The 21,264-nt window shown below is 47.8% G+C and overlaps 1 protein-coding gene across 4 annotated transcripts in view; it reads right to left on the bottom strand.

Annotated features, from left to right (window-relative positions):
* PPP3CC (protein phosphatase 3 catalytic subunit gamma) overlaps positions 1–21,264 on the bottom strand; it is a 36,393-nt gene that overhangs the window by 7,972 nt on the left and 7,157 nt on the right. For 2 of the 4 annotated variants that reach the window (XM_074164123.1, XM_074164122.1), the window contains exons 1-9: positions 12,607–12,799; positions 11,348–11,472; positions 5,329–5,440; positions 3,182–3,327; positions 2,896–3,035; positions 2,232–2,309; positions 2,046–2,140; positions 1,267–1,392; positions 273–350 (exon numbers count right to left, since the gene is read on the bottom strand). In XM_074164123.1, coding sequence (XP_074020224.1) covers positions 273–350; positions 1,267–1,392; positions 2,046–2,140; positions 2,232–2,309; positions 2,896–3,035; positions 3,182–3,327; positions 5,329–5,440; positions 11,348–11,472; positions 12,607–12,634 — 928 coding nt within the window. In that variant the 5' untranslated portion in view covers positions 12,635–12,799. Of the gene's footprint in view, positions 1–272; positions 351–1,266; positions 1,393–2,045; positions 2,141–2,231; positions 2,310–2,895; positions 3,036–3,181; positions 3,328–5,328; positions 5,441–11,347; positions 11,473–12,606; positions 12,805–20,630; positions 20,827–21,264 lie in introns of those variants that run through there. The other 2 variants (XM_074164120.1, XM_074164121.1) reach the window with 2 other exon arrangements.

Below are 21,264 nucleotides of genomic sequence, written 5' to 3'. Positions count from 1 at the left end.
AGAAGCGTCTGTCACAGTGAATGTAATTTAATTTCTCTGTGACTGAATAGCAAAAGAAAAAAAAAAAAACAAAAACAAAAACGTTTTCTACCCAGAAGCGGACAAGGGTTGGCCAAAAAGGAACTGGAGACCCTGGTTGGGTCTTTATATATAAAGACCCTGGCTATAAATCAAGTGCTGATCGCTCTTGAGCTACATCTTCCTCACCTTCACCCCCCACCCCCCCCCCCCCACCGCTACCAGCTCGGTCGTAAGAGCTTTTTTTTTTTTACCTTCCAACGTCTCATCACCATCTGAAATCAACTCATCATCGGAGCATATGTTGAGGATGTTAACGAGCATTTCTGTGACTGTAAGAAGCACAGACAGGAAGATTAGAGGGGGCACGCTTGGCAGACTGAGGTATTTGGAGGACGAGTTGGACAAACCAACGGATTTCAAGGTCATTTATCCTCTGGAAGTGGAAACCCGAAGAGGTTTTTAGCTGCAAAACTGCTGGTACCCAGAGCAGACGACATGTTTTACACCTTCTGCCAAGGAGGTGGATGCAGTCCAAGCACATCAGAGCTGAACCAGACGTGGGGAGACGGGGTGCCAACATTCCCCACACAACAGCCTGGGCTCGCCGAGGGTCCCACCTCCCCACCCCGACCCGCACAACAGGCCACCTGCCTCCAAAAATGTCAAATCTAGGGGTGGGGGGAGGAAATTCAACCTTTGGTTCCTCAAAGTCAAGAAAAACCCTTGGGCACTTTAGGCCTTGAAGTCGTACCGCAAACGTACAACACAGGGTGGAATTTAAAGAGGTAAAAATCCTTTTGCTGAGAATTTGAGGCAAAAATCTTGGTCATATTTTAAGCTGTCTCGCCTCCTTCGGGATGAACTAAGCCTTTAAACTGAAGTGAATGCTTCCTTTTTGGTGGGCCACAAGCCAACAGGAGATTTTAATTTCTCTGTTGCCAACCCAGAGCAAGAGAAACGGTTCCAAATTCCGAGGTGGGGCTACACCACCCAAGATCAGCTCCGCCAGCCATGAAGAAATAGCGAGAAGGGATGAATGGTTTTATTGGTAAAAGCTCTCTAAAACAGGTATCGATAATTATTTTCACAATAATTTTACCCAGTAATACGCCGATCTCCTTGAACCTGGACTGCTTTCCAGTGCTGTCTGGTATTAATTAGTTACAACACTCTCCCAACGCATTTAATAGCCCGTGGGAGAGGTTTCTAACACTCAGTGTACTATGAAATCTAAATATCTCTTACCCTTTTCCCCTACAAAAGGCAAGGACCATGTGAAGACATCCATGAAGTTCGGAAGCCAGTAGGGATGAGGGGAACAGTTGAACTGCCTGATGTTCATGACATTGTTTTCGTATTTCAGTACAGCAGCTGGAAGAGAAAAGGGAAAACGACACACATCCGGAGGCCCCGTGAGCTCCTGGAAGTTCTACCCGCACTAATTAAACTTCTTCATCAACGAGAGGTTGAGCTCACGCAGAATCCAACTACCAGCTCTCCAAAACTAGTAGGTTTAAGCAATATTTTTCAGTTTATCCATTACGTTTTAGTAAAGAATTATTCATCGTAATAGTGAAGGTCAATTTAAAGCTGGTAAAATTTATGCAAATCAAATTGATGAACACAGGGTCAAGCAAAGGGGAAAAAAACCCCACAGTTGAGTAAAGTTTTTAGGGTTTAGGGAAGGTTTGGAGGTTTTAGGGGCACGGTGAATTTAAAAGCTTGCCTATATTGGCAGCTTCTCTTTTATGGCAGCATCCATCAAACGTCATGTGGCTGAAATGAAAGCATTATTTTAAGCTTTCTAACTTGACAGTTAATTGCCACAGTATTACATTAAGTCTTGGAGTCACCCAGCCACTTCCAGCTCCCCAGCTGCTGTCAGTTTAAGACAGAAAGCTCTTTATCATTTCAGGCATAAGAAGGGAACTAGAGGAGAGGGAGGAGTGGGCAAGGAAAGGAACATGGAGAGGGGTTTCCTCAGCCCCTGAGGACAGTAGTAACATTCAAAGAGCCAGCCTTACCCTTGTTGTTATAGACATCTAGGTAATTTGGTGCAGAGAAGATTGTGATTAACGACGGAAAGCCTGTTGTCTGGCTCTTCCTGTACATTCGGTACCTGAAAAACAGGTCAAGTGTTAAACTTGGGCTTGCTAAGGATAATGTGAAGGCAGAGGGAGGCTGCTGGGCTACCAGGCTGCGGCACTTACCCAGCGTCCTGGGCTTCGTGAGCTCGGATTACAGATAACAAACTATTGTTCTGCAAAAATTCACAAACTGCAGGATAACTGGAAAAGAAAAAAAAAGCAAGTATCCGTTAGCACGGAGCACAGAGAAACACAGAGCACCCAAGGCTTTGGTTTCAGGAACCAGCCACTTTGCAGCATCCATTGGGTTTGTGTTCAGCATCCCCAAACAAGGCCAACATGTATTACATCATTCCAAAATTAATTGCAAAGCATTCTGTTAAACAGACCCCTGGTGCCAAATCCTCCCTATCAGTTGAGCTACAAGTGGTCTGTCAGCACAAATGCTCCTCTTTTAGACAGGAAAAGATTATTTCCTAGAGCTCCCGGTACTGCCCAGTGCCTGAAAACCATTCAAAAGGCACTCTGCCAGCTAAAAGAGGCATCTCTGCTCTCCGATACCACAATTTCATAGAGCAACGTATCCAAAGAGAGCTCAATATTACAGAAGAAATAAAAAACAAACAAGATTCTTGTGCATTAGAGCCAACTGAAGGCTATTTCGGAGCCAGGTGCACTGTAAAGTCCTACAGAGTGATCTGAATAGCAATTTATCTCCCCAAAGATCTCAGTGAAAGGGGAGACAAAAAGCCCTAAGTCCAGCAGAGCCCCCTAAAGCCCCACATACCTGTAGAAATAGGAGCAGCCTCGGACAGTGTTGTGGGCGAAATGCTCCAGCGTTTTCTCATTGCCGTAATCCTCAGAGGGATCGGACCAGAGCAGGTCACACATCGGACCGAAGGCTGGAGGCTCCTTAAACCTGTCTAACTGAAAAACACACCCAAAATGAGGATGATGAGGACCGTGGTGTGGACACGCAGAGCCTCAAACTGAAAATCCATGCCTGAATCAAGCCGGCAATTAACCACACAATTAATTATAAGCCACGTGAAAGGACAGCAGAGATTACTTACTTTCCTAATGTCATCTAGACACGTGATTTCTGGGGACAGTCCTCCGTGAACACACAGAAATTGCTGGTTTAAGAGGGCAGCAAGAGGAAGACAGTCAAACGTATCCATACACGCATCATACACTCGCTCCGAATACTTGATTCGACCTGGAAAGATGGGGGGAAGAGGAGAAATTGAATTAATTTACTCATTTACACAACAAAGGCTGCTCAGGCTGAAAGCAGAGGGGGCTTCTTTTTTAACCTTTTCTTTATTTTTTTTAATATTTTCTTTTAATTTTTTTTAAAGAGGGAGTCATTCATGCATCCAAACCTACATGATAGAAGAAGCATTAAGCCAAGCTTTGATCAAAGTGCTGATAAATAAGTTCAAGGAGCCCAACTCCTAAGGTGATGGGGAAATTCTACGTCTATGGCCACCACCTCGCTCTTTGCACCCACTGACGTCGAAAATACTTGTTGGACGTGAAGATAAAAAGGCTTCGCATTAATCTGGACACGGTCAAGAATATTTATCTCCCTTCGGGCTATTTTCTAGAACACCCACACTGAGATTAACGCAGAAAAGAGGTGAGGAGCTTGCCATGTAATAAAAAACTTGGGATACCAATAAAAGCCATCCCATCGCTTCCCAATGCTCATACTGGACCTCACCAGCCTCAGCCACTGGGCAGATTATACACTGGGAAACGCATCAGCTGGTTAATTTGGCACAGGAATATTACATAATTATTTAAAATATGAATTTCCCTCAGTGAAATTCAGTGAAGTTATTTAAAATATGAATTTTCAGCTGGACAGGAGTGCTTTGAGCCAGGATTTGATGTGACACAGGATCTTTCAGGGCTACAAGCGATGACAATCTCTGCTGGATGCCCCGTCTTAACAGAGGTGAAGAGGATGTTTCAAATAAATTAAACGGAGAAACCATAGCCTTGCCGAAAACAGCTCAGCTTTTACAGCAAGCCTCCGAGTACGTTCAGAAATATCTCTCAACGCTTCACGGAGATCGCAGCACGTCAAGCGCGTGTCGTTTTGCATCTGCGGCCCCTTCGCAGGGCAGCAGCACGGTAACAGAGCCAGATCTTCCAGAAAAAAAAAAAAACAGTTACTGCTATAAAACACAGCTCTGTCTACAGCAAAAAAATGCCTGGATAGAAAGTTTACCTTCCCTCCAGCTTTATTTCAGAGATATAACAGGGTTTTTTTCAGCTGCATGCTAGGATAGAGAAGTAGAAAGGTGGCGTCTTCTGCTTTTCTGAAGGGGAAAGAAAAAAACCCATCACCTCTGGTTCAAATTGAGCCCAGCTCGACGGGAGCTCATCCACCTCCATCTGATGAGGATGGGAGCCAGCGGAGAGCTGGCGGGTGTTTTCCAACTCGTTTGGGAGTAAACACATGTCATTATCTCAGCACCTCTCAGCCTTACCCCATCCAGAGCTTAAGACTGGACTCGTGCCTTGGCCGTACAGATTTCTCGAGGTCGGGTCCTTGAGCAACACATTCCCCATAATATTCCCCAACCGAGGGCTGCGTGTTGCTGGTGTATATTCCTTTTTATTGCTCGGAGGAATGACTGTCATCCTCAGGGGAGAGGGGTCATTCCCCGACCTTTCCTCATCCTGGCTTTAAAAATATGTAAAATGCTGCACAAAACTATCTTTAACTCAACTAGAATGATCTTAAAGGTAATGATTCTCCCGAGTGCAAACACCCAGGAACAAATCCTTTATTTGCTTCCAATTGTAATCACTGATCCCAGCTGCACAATCTGGAGCTGAAAAGTCATTTGGCAGTAATTATACGTTGCTGGGCCTGAAAGTCAGGGAAAAGGAGGGGGGGAGCTGCATGCAACTGGCTCATCAGCAAGATGTGTTCCCATTTCTTCCATCCACGCTCCTTCTTCCTAACCAAAAAGCCACATCAACGTCCACTCAGTACCTTACGGGACTTATATATTTGCTTATTTTATATTTTTTCTTTAGCAGGAGCTGAAACAGAAGAGCTACACACGCAGGGGAAAAAAAAATATACAGGTTTTTACAGCTCCAGAGTTAATCGATACCGCTCGTGGAAGCACAAAAATTAAACCCCACACCTAATCACAACACATTCATATATTTAAATCCTTACACTGCTGATACTTACATTCCTGCTTAAAGGTGAAGTATTCTGTGAGGTGCCTGCACTCATGGTTCCCTCGAAGGAGGAACAACGTTTTGGGATGATTTATCTTTAAACTCCATAAATACAGCACGCACTGCAAGAAGGGGAAGGAGGAGATGGCATGTAATAAAAACCTTTTTATAGGGCACTAATCATCCCTAGACTTCAGTAAGTGTTTCTGGGAAGACACCCAAGGAGTTGAATTCAAAGTGGAAGGCCTGATAGAAACCCAGCTCCATAATCGGCAGTAGATCTTATCTTGGCCTTAACTTCAGCGGTCGGGGGGGAAAAGCCACCCCGAGCATTTCTCTATATTAGGCCCGAGTTGGAGAAGTGACAAATGAGATCGCATTTAAACTGAAACCGGCTCCGGGGTTGGGTGTGTGTGGCGGTGGGGCAGCTTTTCCTTCCAGCAAAAAACCCAAGCGAGAAGCACCCATTTTTCAAGAGTTCCAAAGCAAAACCAGCCCCCGGCTCCAGATGTTCCACTACAGGCAAAAACCAGAGACCAGAAGTACAACAGCCAGCCAGCTCCCCGGCCTTTTCATCAATTAAATATCAGAAAAAATTAAGTTTGATCCTCCCCACTGACTTCCCCCCACCCCTTACGCTACAGTCATGTGAAGTTCAAGTTCAAAAAGTTCAAAACAGGAAAAGCCCAGCTGAAAAAAACCATGCTTGGTAAAACCTTCTGGCTTTGAAAAGGGCTTTCCACATCCCCTCTCTGAGCAGCAGAACACCTGTAAAAAGATGGTCTTTGATGAGGCACGGAGCCAAGTCAAACCAAAACCAATCCTTTTTAACTGAAATATTTCACGGTGGTTTTCCAAAGAGGTGACGTGGAGAAGAGAAGGGTTGGAAAGAAGCTCTTACCCTTCTTCTGTGCTATTTCTTGTCAACCTGACGGCTAAATCTGCTGGGAAAAAGTGTTATCACGTTTCCCTCCTTGGTTTTGAGAGCTGGAAGGACAACCCATAATGCCAGCAAGCTTGAAGATCTGGATTAAAGTGTCTAAGAAGAGCTTACCCTTTAGGCTGACGCGCCAGGGAAACGGCACACGCTTTGAGAACGTGAACCTGTCACCAGTTTGACACCTAAAAACATCCCTGATCTGGCGCAAAGATCTCCACGAACCAGCAGAAACAACCTCCAGAACCCAAAGAAACCAGGTTCAAGTTAGTTTCCAGTTGCAGACACCTCAGACATCACGGTATTTAAGCACCGAGTCTGCAAGGGAAGCTCTGCATTAGTTATTCCAGCCACACGGAGGGATCCCTAAAAACCCCAGGGAGCTGTAAAGCACCCATCTGTGTCTAACTCAACCCCACAAGAAGAAAAAAAAAAAAGCAAAACCACAAGGATATCAAATTCTGAATTTTAAAACTCAACAGAAACGGGGCCAGCGGCAGGTAATTTAAGCTGTGGTTAAAGTTTGCAGAAAATAATGTTTTATTGCCTCCGTTAACAGGAGGAATGTTCCTAACAAACCCATTTATAATTATTCTGTGATTTAAAGCTTTAACCTCCCGCGTTTGCAACCCAAATGTGGCTTTTCTGGGCCAGCAGGGGAACTGAAAAGTGAAAGTTGCTATAAATGAACCAAACGAGGTGCTAAGGACTGGGGAAAGCAACCGGCACCGACGCAAAGCAAGAAAGTAGGGAGACACCATGAAAAAGAGCAGGATTTGGGATGTATAGAAGGTTGGCAACTCGCAGAAGAGAGAATTAAAAGTAAATGTGAAGTGTTTTAAAGGGAAATGGAAGCAAACGGAGTCGCTCAGCATCACAATTCTTCCCGGAGAGGCAGAAAGTGAAGCACAGAGGGTGAGAAAACACATCCCCGGTACCGTTGCTGGTCCTTGGGGTTTGGAGTTATTTCACGAGGATGCAGGGGCAGGGACCAGTGGGGTACCGATGAGAAAAGGACATTTAACAGCCCTCACCAGCTCCGGAGGGGCTGGAAGGAGGTTTCTACACTCATATACCTCATATTGCACAAATCCCTTGTCCCAGACTTTCAAGGCGCTGAGCCCAGAATTGATTACTACGTATTTACAATAACCTAGCAGCAATTCAAGACAACTATGGCTACTAGGCTTCAATAATCTGCTTTTCTCCTAATTTTGCCTAGGGGTTTGAAGCCCAGAGCCAAGCGCTTGTGCCCGTGTCCCCATTTGATCCCTCTCCTTTCGCTCCGCAGCTCAGGAATTGCTACCTGTGACCCAGGATAAATGCAAGAGGGGCTGCTGTCAAACCTGCCCCAAAAACCAGCACCCTAATTTCCTGTACCATTTACAAAACTCAGCATTTATGAGAAAATTATAAATCAAGAGTAGACACGGAAGAAACAGCACAGAAAAGTCCCACATCCCGGTCCTGCGTTTGGCCCTCGAATCTCCCTTTGCTCACACCTTACAACATTGACCGGATTTTTTAATATTATTCCGGATAAAACACTGCATTCAATCCTGGCACAATTAGAGCACATACAATTCCCTAATTAGACAACACTCATGTGTCCCGTTGTTAATGGGATTTGAAAAATTAGTCTGGCAAAGGTGTATGGCACTATCACGCCATCTTTACTGATAAATCTGCTCTTTCCATAAATTCTGGTTTTGGTCATAATAATTGTTTCGCTTTTATAATTTAATAAAATAATTCTATTCATTGTATTCTGGCAGCTCTGGCTTCACGGATCAGGATTGTCCCTCGCTGACTGTCACGGGCACAGAGCTCTCTGGCATCAGGGTTAGGAGTTTTAAGTAAAAGCTTAAAGCCCTTTGAAGGAAGCGTCTTTCCCACTTCCACACCGACAAGAGAAGCCTCCATCAGGGTGATGTCTCAGCAGCTCCAAAAGGAGGTTTTCAGCCCCATTTCCGTGCTCCTTCTCAGCCCCTTCACTACAATATCCCAGTCTTTAGTCAGTTCATCTCAGGCTTTGTGGCACGGACTGAAAATAAGTTCTCTTCCACCAGGCATCAGCCGTCGCAGCTCTCACACGGCTGCTTCCCTCCCCTCTCCCCCAACAACTCTTTTTCTTCAAAAAACACCCGAAAAAACCCAACCAAACCACGCTTCGCGGCCTCGTTATACTTACTGGGAACGAAGGTTTTTAAATGAGAATTTCCCTAAGCCAGAGGCCCAGAAATAATTTGTTGAAGACATCCAGCTGAGCTGATCAACAGAGCCTTTCGGGTGTTTTAAAGGTTTTTATTTTTGCCTGAGCCACAAACTGCTCCTTTTACCTTGACAACGAAATACTCCCAGGGTTGGGGGAAAAGCTCATGAGGGTTATTTGGGCTGTTAAAAAGCAGCACCCTTTGCCTTAACACCTCCTTGGCCCCCAGTTTTGCATCTTGTTTCCTGATTGCCTGCATCAGGATGCAATTATACAATTACCTCCTATTTTATTCAGTTAAAAGGTCATGATTATCAGCTGCTCTGGGCAGACACTCCATAATATTCCCCACCCAGAGCATGGATGCACAAGTTTGTGTGGTGACTCACGAAGGGCTTATGATGCTGGTGCTCTCTCCACCTTCCCGGTGGTGACAGCACGGGGAAAATGGGATGTTTTTTCCATCACCTGAGCCTTTGGGATAAAGAAATCAAAATTCCAAACCCCAAATCGCTCACAGAGCAGCGATCTCCACGCTTCAGACTCCAGCTGCTACAGCTTTGCTTGTTATAGAAGTCTTTAAAAATATATATATAATGCAAAGACACCCTTTTGACACTGTTAACCCTTTGTTTGTAGCGAATCTCACACCAGTTGTAAACCTCCAGTGGTTTCGCTTATGGAAACCAGTTTCTGCACATCCAGGTGGGAATCTCTTTCAACACGGCGGCTGCGCTTTGCAGTAGGTGGGAAGAAGAGGCACACATCAATAGGAGGAAGGGAATCAAGCCTTCTCGATGCTGCTTTATCAGTGACATTTGGATCAGCCCCCGCATGTACTAATCAAAGCCCACCCCGATTCGTGAAAGATCAATGCTGGTAACACAGTGTGGTGGCTTTGCCTCTGCAGATGTGGGGGGGGGAAAAAGGGAAGGAAGAGGGTCAAAAGCAGCAAGAAATAAGAAATTTGTGCTCAGACCTTACACAGACCGACTGCCCCAAGCTTTTTGAGCCTGGAAACACCAGCACAGGGTCAGAGGGGCTGGCCACAACAGAGACCTGATGGGTTTACCTATAATTTTCAGACTTTCCTCCTCAAAAAAATAGAATGCCTCTTCCCACCACCACTGTTTTTCCCACCATGTCTGTTGTCCAAGGCGGACTCATCATCCATCCCCCCGGAAATTCTTCCATACCATCCCAGTATGGAGAGACGAGGGCAGCGATTCCCAGCTCAGGCACTCAGTTCTGCAGATTTGGCAGGAAAATCCCCCATGTCAGATCCCAGATCAATCACAGGGTGAGAGCAGAGAGCAGAAGCGCTTCACCACCCAGAATGGGTAAAATTTGTGCATAGACACAGGGTACGACAACTCTTGTTTGAAGGTTTCTTGGTTAATACTAAAAAAATGCCCATATCTTATCTCAGAAAAGAGTTGCTGTGCTATAATATAATCTCTTTTCCAGGTTAATAAGCCACAAACCCATCCTGGCGCAAGCAAAGCCATTTAAACAAGATGCTTGTTCTTCCCCTTCCTCCCCAGGGGTTTCGGGGTTCCTCCTGCAGAAATTCCCAACAGCCAGGACCCCACCTTTCCAGCATCCGTCCCCGCTGCCCCGGACGCTGCTGCTGGTCACACCGTGGCTCCTCACCCACAGCGTTTCGGAACATCCGAAGAGCGAGGCTGGACGGGAGCCAGGGGCTGCTGCTAAAGCACAAGCTGTCGGCGGTACCTTCCTAAATCCTCTGCAGAATCCTTCAAAGAAGAACTCGCATTAACTGCCTTCATCGCTATCCGCCAGAGTTCCTCCCCAAAATTTAACTGAGAAAAATCCCTCTGCGGACCCAACAGCTCAGCTATTCCTGCACCTTCCCCTCTTTGAAGAAAACCCGCTTACTCTGCTATTCCAAGCCAGTTTTGCCACCTTTCATACAATTACAGAATGGTTTGGGTTGGAAGGGACCTGAAAGCCCATCCAGTGCCAGCCCCTGCCCTGGGCAGGGACACCTCCCACCAGACCAGGTTGCTCCAAGCCCCCTCCAGCCTGGCCTTGAACCCCTCCAGGGATGGGGCAGCCACAGCTTCTCTGGGCAACCTGGGCCAGGCTCTCACCGTCCTCACAGCAAAGAATTTCCTCCACCTATCAAACCTAAATCTCCCCTCTTTGAGTTTAAAACCCTTCCCCCTTGTCCTGTGGCTCCCCTCCCTCACCAAGAGTCCTTCCCCAAAAATCCTAACATGCCACCAGAAGTTCGGCTGCTATCTGTAAGGAGACAGCGTTATTGTGACAAAGCAGATTGTCACAGGGGCACAGCGTGGCTTGATACGCAATTAAATGCCCCGGCGTTAAGCTCCTGGGTCACAGCAAGAGGTACAAGAGCCCAGATGATTTATTGCTCCTTTCTCCTGACCCCATCTCCGGGCTTTGCGAGGTCGATGCTTTCAAGGGGACGGTAGGGAAGCAGTGACTCAGTCACATAGCGCTTTTTTTTTTTCCTCCTGCAAAGCTGAATCCTGCGAGTTTTTAAACATTTGCTTCCCACTGCCTGGTAGGATCCTGTTGCCTGCAACATACAATCAACTCTGCCTCTTGTTCCCCTGAGTGACAGCTACAAGTGATATTAAAACTCGAGTTCAGAAGCTGGAGTTTAGTCATTAACCCCACTGCTGCTGTTTAACTTTGTCACTGGGTGAGGATCCAATTCAAAATCATGACATTCCTGCCCAAAATCACACTGTAAGTTACCTACGTGTCCCTCCTCGCGGGCAAAACCAGACTAGAGCATAAAATACAGCATGAGGTCTGTATTTGCCAGTTTAGTTCAACGGTTTGGGTTCGTTTAGTACCAGCACCCCCGGGCTCAGCTTTATTTGTCACCTCTATACTGAAGTAGCCTCTGTCCACGTAGTCTCCCAGGAAGAGGTAGCGGGTGTTATTGGGTGATCCTCCAACTTCAAACAACTTCATCAGGTCAAAAAACTGCCCGTGAATGTCACCGCACACTGGGGGAGGAAGAACAGCACAAAAGAGGGACAAGAATTACAAGCTAAGAAAAGAAAGGTCATGACAGCAACAAGGAGGGGAGCGTGGCTGTGCTCTGACCCTGCTTCACATCCAGCTTCTGCAAAGACGTGCTCGACCTACACCAGCAAAGCCCCCTCTTGCTGAGAATTCAGGCAATTAAAAAAGCCTGGCTGATGAAGGAAGACAGCAGAAAGCCTGGTTCTCTAACCACCTCTCACAGAATGATATGGGATCGGAAGGGACCTCTGGAGATCACCCAGTCCAACCCCCTGCCAAAGCAGGTCCACCCAGAGCAGGTCCCACAGGAACGTGTCCAGGGGGAGTTTGAATGTCTCCAGAGAAGGAGACTCCACCACCTCTCTGGGCAGCCTCTTCCAGGGCTCTGCCACCCTCACAGGAAAGAAGTTCCTCCTCATCTTTAGATGGAACTTCCCATGTTCAAGTTTGTGCCCGTTCCCTCTTGTCCTGTCCCTGGGCACCACTGGAAAAAGACTGGCCCCATCCTCCTGACACCCACCCTTTCAGTATTTATAGGCGTTGATCAGATCCCCCCTCAGTCTGCTCTTCTCCAGACTAAAAAGCCCCAAGTCCCTCAGCCTTTCCTCATCAGAGAGATGCTCCAGACCCCTCAGCATCTTTGTAGCCCTCTGCTGGACCCCCTCCAGCAGTTCCCTGTCCTTCTTGAACTGGGGAGCCCAGAACTGGTCCCAGTGCTCCAGATGGGGCCTCCCCAGGGCAGAGCAGAGGGGCAGGATGACCTCCCTCCACCTGCTGGTCACACTCTTCCTGATGCCCCCCAGGATGCCACTGGCCTTCTTGGCCACCAGGGCCCATTGCTGGCTCATGGGCATCCTGTTGTCCACCAGGACTCCCAGGTCTTTTTCCTCAGAGCTGCTCTCCAGCAGGTCAGCCCCCAACCTGTACTGGTACGGGGGGTTATTCCTCCCCAGGTGCAGCACCCTACACTTGCCCTTGTTGAATTTCATCAGGTTCCTCTCTGCCCAACTCTCCAGCCTGTCCAGGTCTCGATGGATGGCGGCACAGCCTTCTGGTGTTTTCTCGTTTCCTACGTGGCCCTGATTTAGGATTCCAGCTGGAGAAACTTCTCTGACCTGTGATGGGAGCTTCCACTTCAATCATGGTCTTCTCGTGCCGAAGGATGGCTGCCCCATCGTTGATGATCTTCAGCGCCGCGTCCTCTTCCAACCGCCCTTCCTTTACCAAGTGGCTCTTCAAGACGTCAAGCCTCGGCTTCCCATCCTCAAACACCTCCTTCAGAGTGAGCCGCTGCGTGGGAGGAAATGGGACAGCTGGAAATGGAAGTGAAGAAGTTAGCAACATGTCTCTTTTCTTTTTTTTTTTTTCTTTTGAGGGTAAAAAAAAAAAAGAATTACAGTCTTTTCAGCAGGAGGCTTTCGTTCCAAGCCTCGAGACGAGCATACACTCAGAAAACGTACTTTCACTGAAATTATGCTTTTAAATACCGAAAGAAGCAAAGCTGTGCTGCCAGAGCAAGCGAATACACCCCTCAGTGTGTTTAAAAAATCACCGTATGCAGACAAAATGCCATATGTATCCGCAGAAAACCGCGGGCACCGGAGCTGTCTCCTCGTTCAGTGGGGGGAAGTTGTCTTCGTCAGGTTGCGCTAAAACAGGGCCGCATGCAAATATCAGCAAAACCAGGAGAAAAACCCCACCGGTTCCCAGGAACTGGCGACTGAAGGTAGGAGGAGGACCAAGATGTACAATTCTCGCTTCTCAGGAAACAGTACAAACCCTGCTTTCACCAGGCAACAGCCTCGCAGCTCTTGGGACATCAAAAAAGCTTCACCCCAAGCTCAGTAATTGGTAAATCCTGACGGAATTGCAGTCCTGAGTAGCATTCTCTAAGCAATCCTGCTTCAGCAGGGGAGTTGGACTAGATGATCTATATGGTCCCTTCCAACTCTAAAAAAATTCAGTGAAATTCAGTGAAACCCACTCACGAGACAATCTCCCATCGCTTCCACATCTCCCGCTTCTGATGCCACCGTGTCACGCGGTGAAAGACAGATTGGCACTTAACTGCAATCCAGCTAGAGAAGAAAAAATATCTGCTACGCAAACGAAGCTGATGTCCTTAACCCATCACGCAAGTAAAGGCAGCCCCAAATGCCAAACTGTGTCGGATTTAACAGGCAAATAGCGGTGGTCAAATAATATAGTGGCGGTCAAATAATAGAGGGACTAAGGGGAATGCAACCCGTCTCTTTTAAATGCAAATAGAGCAGTTATTTCGCTCGGAAACCCAGGGGGCAGAGAGGAAAAGCAGAGAAAGCAGCACAAGAGATTCTTTGCAGGCGAACATCTAATTTTCAAATAAGGCGAAATGTAGGACAGAGGAGAATAAGGGCGGGCTATAATGAAAGGGGAGATGGTGCCCGCAATAAGGTGGCCCTCTTTCATCGGTAGCTTTTGGAAGTTTGGCTCCGCTGGGTACAATCTAAGTGGCCCAGCCCCACATGCCTTCAACGGTCCAGAGCACACGCAGCGCTTTCCCCACGGAGCCGCTAATTAAAGAGGTTTAAGCAAGACCCCTGCTTATACCAACACAGGCTGGACAACAGGTTTTTTTACTGTAGATATTGCTCATCTCTACAGCCAAAAGAAAATAAAGAAGTGACCCCTTTGGTTACTGATGAAAAACTCCACATTTTGCAGAATTTCATGTATTTTTCCCCCACCTGCGCTCTCTGGATTTGTGTAATGACAGCAGCGTTTGCCCGGCAGAAGAACGCTGTGGGTCGGACTTAAATAGGTTCTTCTGGAATGAAGGAGGCCAAGAGGAGCTGGGTGGAAACGTGGGCAGGGGACAAGGAGCGAGGAGCAACGGAAGCTTTGGGACTCCCTGCCATTAAGTGACTTGGAAAATGACTTTTAAGTACTTCTCCAAACTGGGCACTTGTCCTAGCATCTGCCATCTGACTCCAAGAAAGCTCTTGAAGGTCAAAGGATTTATAAGGAAGAGAAGAGAGAAATAGGAACCGTTCAGCTCCCCATCATCCCAGGCCTTCAAACACAGCCACCGACTCCGGAGCCACCCTAAGGAAGTCAAAAGCCCCCAAAAGCCAGGACAGAGAGTTTATGGAGATGGATGCGACCACAAGAGCAGTACCGCCCGTTACACAAAGAAGAGATCCATGAAAAGCTCCTGGCATGGTCTGCTTTGCCTTTTCTTGGTAGCCCTTAGCAGGCCGAGTTATGCAAGATAAAATATGAGGCTACGCCGATGTGAGCAGCCAAGAACTTTTATGTAAGTTCCCTCGCTGGCTTTGCACGGCTCCACTCCCACGAGGAGCCTGGGCACGATAAGGAACCGGCTTCTCCTCTGCTGTGCCTCTGCCAGCCGAGCTGCAGCCAGCCTGCAGGAGAAAAATCCCCCTCCGGAGATGCCAGAGGGACCAGCACCATCCTGGGGATGCAGAAACACAGCAGAGACCTCACGCCAGGCAAGGGATTACTCCAAATCATCAATTTTCCAATCTCCCTGCGTTCTGCTAACTCCCCCCCAAAAATGTGTCTCAGTTCTGGAGGAGACACTCGTGTCGTGGTGCACCCAGAGCCATCAAGAACTTCAGAAGCTTCACGGGGGCTGCAGGATAAAAATCCTGCCCGAAACCCAGCGATGTCCCTCTCCCCCACACAGCAGGAGATGAGGATGAGTACTTAAGTAATTAGCGTTATCAAAGCACGTAATCCCGTTAGCCAGCAGAACTTGTGTAAGGGCTTTAGTCAACTCGGTGCAAGCGGTGATCTGATGAACAAATATCCACTTTTTAAAAAAAAAAATAGCTGAGTTTTATCCATATTAATGCTCACGTCTGTAGGAACAGGAGGGGAAGAGGGTGAGGAGGGAATTTGGGGCGCACAGACAGCGCTGGCAAAAAGCTGACCTGAAATCTCGCGCCCCCAGGACACTGAGAAGGGCAGAAGAGTCTCGTTCCCTTCCTGCTCCTGTCTGCAAAATGGGGAAATAACTCCTTATCTCGCAAAAAAAAACCCCACCCTGTGGCAAGTCACAGGCGGCATAAATAGCACGAAGAGGCAGCGTGCTAAGCTCATCCTCGGAGCCAGAACCTTCCGTGCGCTGCCCATGGACAAATAATTAACAAAAATTAAGGATAAAACATTCACAACATCGTGAGCAGCAAGTGCTATGATCTTCCTTTGTATTAAAAAAAAACAACCCACACGTTGCACCCAATTTAGTTTAAAAAGTGAAATCTTTATGTCCAGACAAGGAGCGAGCGGGTATTCGCAGCCCTCCAAGAGGATATGGATAGTTAAAAACAGGAGATTTTGATTAAAAAGCTGCTTCTCTACCACCAACTCTACAAAACCAGAGTGTCACAGCCCATTCATTTACCCCTTGATGCAAAAAAGACTTTATTCCTCCGGGAGAAGAACCTGAGCCATATTTCTACATCCGTAATTAAGCTTCATCACGGCTCTTCCAGCACAGATTGAGTTGGATCGCGTCATATATCGTGTATCTTCATAAAAAAAAAAAAAAAAAAAAGAAAAGAAAGCAGCAGAATCGAAGCAAAGGTCCTCTTTGGAGGACGGCGGCAGGGGACGGAGCAGGGCTGACCGACGCACACCTCCAGAACGAGCCAGTGCCACGGAAGAACAAACAAAGTGATCCTCAAATTATTGTTTATATATTCGAGAGTCCCTCGGATGACTGTACAGAGCAACAAAGCCCAGATTCATTACTGAAAAAGGAGCAAGTGCCGTTTGCCTGAAGTGGCAGCTACAGCAAAACTCGGTTTATTCCCTGGCACTTGGGGCTTCGAGGCCAAAAAATCATCCAGGGCTAAATATGCCGGATAATATAGTAGAGAGAGATTTTTCTGCAACTCCGGAGCCATCTGGGAAGGAATCTGAAGGGCACTGAATGTGATAACCCCCTTCCCTGCTTGCTCCTCATCAAATAAATGATGTTACAGATAGAGAGTTGAACAGATGGTTACAGATGCACTTCGGGGAGGAAAAAAAAAGTACATTTTGGGTATTCTGGAGCAGCCAGTAGAGCTCAGACAAAACTAAGCATAAGAAAAAGCTGTCTTTTCTTATTATTTCCAATTACTGCATCCTCTCTCCACCTGTGCTGGAAGGAATCTGAATTATTTGCCTGACAATCAGCTCCGGGTGTGATGAGACAGCCGTCCATCCGTCTGTCTGCCACAAGGGAGATCTGTCTGTTCAAGGTAGAACCATCCACAGCAAAAAGTCCGCATGGGAACCATCCCTTCCCCCTTTAAAAGGCAAAGAGAAAGCTTCCTCCTGTGTCGAGTGTGAGCAAACAGGTCAGGGCTGGGTTTTTTTCCCCCAATTTCCAAATAGCCGGATGTTATTTTTATCCCATTCCTGTTCCCGTTCACACCTAACCTACATCGGGCTGTTCAAAGTTGAGTCCGGGGCTCAAAGGCAGCCATTACCCGGAGGAGTTCAGCAACAAAAAAAAAAGGCACCAGAAATGCCATTTTGTGCTGGAAATTTCAGAAAGCTGAAGTCTGGGGTTCGTGCAGAGCTTTCACAGTCATTAACGGGAACAAACCCAGTGATGGATGCGGTCGTTACCTACGGCAACGCTCCCCCCAACCTGCTTCAGAGCTTCTCCAGGAGGGGGTCTGGATCAAAAGCAAGGATGGGTCGAACCTCAGCAGCCACAGTCAAATTCAAACCTGCTGTTAGTCCTAATATTTATTAGCAATTTGTTAAATTTCCACAGAATGATCTTTATTTTTTAAAAATTATAATCGATACAAATTTCTGGTCGTAAAATGCCAAGACGCCTTTGCTTGAAGGATCCCAACGCTGGTTTTGCATGAGATTTTCTCTCTCCTGGGGTGTCCGAGGGCAAATTTACATGAGAGTCTGCAAAAACCCAGATGTGTGCTTGATACCAGATTTTTCAAAGCCTGGCCCAAGCCCTGACAAATCATCTGCGTCGTTTTTCAGTCGGTGCTGGCACAGGCGCCCTGACCCTCAGAACAGCCGCTCTCTCCAGTCACAGAAGCGATGGGGAAACACAGCCATCACCAACTGGAGCAAATATATTGCTCCTCCAGCCTCCTACCACCTGAGAAAATAAGTAATTTTTCCCTTTTGTGCTAATATAAATACCATTAATGTCTCAGAAGAGTCACCAAGTGAAGCAAACACCTTCCTTGCAGAAACGTGAGGGCCAGACACTATTATTATCACCATTTTTGTCCGTCCTCCTCCAAACTTTTGCATGTTCTTTCCACTCTTCCAAGGGCAGCAATTTTCTTTTTTGTTATGAAAAAGGGATCCTGGGTTTCAGAGGCTCTAAGCACTCAGAAAACAGAGTAAAAAACCAGTGCTGTTTCTCCCCCCACAAGAAGAACTGCAGGAGGATCCAGCCCTGCCTTGAGCATCAACCAAACCCATCACACGCCCCATTCCCATTAAGAGAAAATATCTTTGGGGATTTTTCTCATCCATTTTGCAAGTGTAAATTCCTACTGAATAGCTCCTTCAAATACAGAGAAGCATTAAAAGCAGTTCATAATGCCCCAGTTTTATAAAAAAAAAAAAAAAAAAAAAAAAAAAGCCAGCCCTCCCAGTGCGCAACTGGTCCAGAGAGCTAGCTCTGCTCCTTACCTTGAGCCAGATTCCTTTTTGTAGGACAACCGGCATAACTCCTCACAATAACCCTAAAAATATCTGCATTGTACGTCAAATTCTATGAAGCCGAATGATTTCTTCGAAGGGGGAAAGAGAGACGCAGTCACCACGATACCGGAGTCGAGCAAAACCGAGAAAAGACTAAATCAACTGAACCGTTCCCAGCAGCAAATCTGCCTTTTCCTTATCAACTACCTTTCAGTCATTCGAGGAGTAACACCCAAATTTTGAGACCACGTTGACTCTTGGCTACTAGAATCTGGCACACGCGGTCTGCGCAAAAGCCAGGTGTGTTTAATTCCCCCCCCCAAAAAAAAGCAAGCGCCAGTCCCGAGCATCCGAAAGCAAATACAAACAGAACGTGTGCCAAGCGAGCACAACCCCGGCCACGCTCAAAGCTCCCACGGACCAGCGGAAATACAGAGTGTAATGCCAAGAGGCTACAAAAAAAAAATAAAGAAAATCATAAAAGCCACCTAAATCCAAGTCCCTCTGTGCATTTCGGAAGCCCTACAGCTTCTAAAACCTTCTGGCTACCCAAACTGTGCTCATGGACTACTAAAAATTTTAATCAAGATAGAAGGTAATTATAGTTAAATTGTTCTTTTGCTGGCAAAACATCTAGCACAGAAAGTAAATAATGTTATCAGCCCAGGGAAAAAATAAATAAGTAACAAAGAGGTGTTTTTGCCAAAGTAAACTGTGGCTACTCAAGGAGGAATCACCAACAGAGCTGCGTGCCAAGGTTTGCACCACTAGCAAGCCCAGAGCCAGCTCTGGTGGCCACTCGCTGGGCTACCAACCCACGAGGTGGAGCTGGCACCCTGCTGCCTCTCCACGCTCCTAAGGAGCCGGGTGAGATTAAAACTGGGAGTATTTAATTAGAACAGAGGCGACTTAAGACTGTCAGTGCCCATCAGCCGCCCAGCTCTCAGCCGGGGGAGCATCCGCAAAGCTTTCCCTGTGGCAACCGGCTCTTCATGCCGCGATTCCTGCAAATGAAGCCAAACCTCGGCTGAGACCCAAATCATAGAATCACAGAATGGTTTGGGTTGGAAGGGACCTTAAAGACCATCCAGTGCCACCCCCTGCCCTGGGCAGGGACACCTCCCACCAGACCACGTTGCTCCAAGCCCCCTCCAACCTGGCCTTCAACCCCTCCAGGGATGGGGCAGCCACAGCTTCTCGGGGCAACCTGGGCCAGGCTCTCACCACCCTCACAGCAAAGAACTTCTTCCCCACATCTCAGCTCCATCTCCCCTCTTTCACTGTCAAACCCTTCCCCATTGTCCTAGGGCTCCCCTCCCTCATCAAGAGTCCCTCCCCAGCTTTCCTGGAGCCCCTTGAGGGACTGGAAAGGGCTCCAAGGTCTCCCCGGAGCCTTCTCTTCTCCAGGCTGAACCCCCCCAACTCTCTCAGCCTGTCCTCCCAGCAGAGGGGCTCCAGCCCTCCCAGCATCTCCGTGGCCTCCTCTGGCCCCACTCCAACAGCTCCGTGTCCTTCTGCTGTTGGTGGCCCTAGAGCTGGAGGCAGCACTGGGCTGGGGGTGTCTCCCCAGAGCAGAGCAGAGGGACAGAATCCCCACCACCACCACCCTGCTGGCCACGCTGCTGGGGATGCAGCCCAGGGTGTCCACACTGTGGTGCCAGTCCCGGCGTTGCCAAAGTGCTCAGAAACGGGCTCAAAAACACCCTTGGCGGCCATCGAATTTCCTTGGCCTCCTCGGGAGCAACGCAGATGATAGTAAGACGGTACTTGTTTGCAAGGTCCATCAAGTTTCCAGCGCCGGCGTTGCCATGTGTAGGTCCCTCTCCTAATGACCGGCGCTGATACGGATTTGCCTGGGATTGTCATTGAGACAATCTGTCCGGAGCCAAGTCCTCTGCCGGGGACACGGGCTCCTTACATCACCGAGTGCCAACTCACCGGCTACCGTCAAGGAGAGCACATAAGCCCTCAATACCAGCCTGGAAAAAAACCCTCTTTTGAGACCCTCAAGTCCTTGAGCAGTTAAAAATACACGTATGATATTATATACAGCAAACCTGGCGCCTTCCTCTCAACAGGTCCACGGTGGGATGGTTTCTTGGCCGACTCGAGGGGGTCCCTGGCTAAGCTTGAGCAAAAAAAAGGAAAAGAAAAAAGCCGAGGTTTACAGCAAAAACAGCTGCAGCCGCTTTAAAAACCAAAGGAGACGGGAGGGGATTCTTAGATGTCAGCAGGCAGGGAAATTCTCCACCTGTTTCGCAAGGTTAGGGAGCTGCCAGCGCGGCCACTAATAGATCATTAATACAAGAACAGCGGGGGCTTTGTGCCAAAGGCAAATTCCCCCCCCCCACCTGCTGGGGAATGTAAATCTGACCCCAGCAGCGGCAGGGGAGGGGGGGCCAGCTCCCATTTTAAAGCTACTTTTAAAGCAGACGTGATTTCGCACATTGCGTACTTGGAAGTTCTCGCTGGGGACGACGTCGGGAGGCAGGAATCGGCTGCTCCACGTGGGAAATCTGAAGAAAATAACACCCAAAACCGCTCGGTTTGGAGCCCAAGCGCCGTGGTGGGAGCGGGCAGAGCCCAGCCTGTTCCATCGCAGCCAGGAAAAGGCGGTCACCATCGATAAAGGAGAATTTGAGGACTTGCGATCTCCACTGCAGCACAAAAAAAAAAAAAAAGGCCAATTCACACACAACAGGGGTCTGGGTGTCTCTTCCCATCTCACGCCTTCATGCTTCCACCCGAGCTCCATTCGCAGGGGAGCAAAATAGCACCGGGTAAACCATTTTCACGATGTGCTTACTCCAATATTTGACATTTATACCCACCTATCACCTTCTAACCACAGAGAGGCGCAGACGGTCTGAAGGGAGCCGCAAACTAATTAAAATCTTCCCGGCGGCCACACTGCACATCGGCCACAGCAGTTTTCTTGCAAACCAAAGAGGAAGTAGCCCCCAAAAAACGGGATAAATAGGTTCTAGCAATGCTTCCAGAGCAGCTTCACAGACCTCCATGTGCCAGGGATGGAGCTCGATGACAGGAGCGCCCCCCCCCCCAGTTATTGCTGAACCAGCAAAACCAGT

Source organism: Numenius arquata, chromosome 26, assembly GCF_964106895.1.
Source record: "Numenius arquata chromosome 26, bNumArq3.hap1.1, whole genome shotgun sequence".
NCBI classification, from domain to species: domain Eukaryota; kingdom Metazoa; phylum Chordata; class Aves; order Charadriiformes; family Scolopacidae; genus Numenius; species Numenius arquata.
The sequence above is the reverse complement of the archived record's forward strand: the minus strand, read 5'-3'. Positions and strand labels throughout refer to the sequence as shown.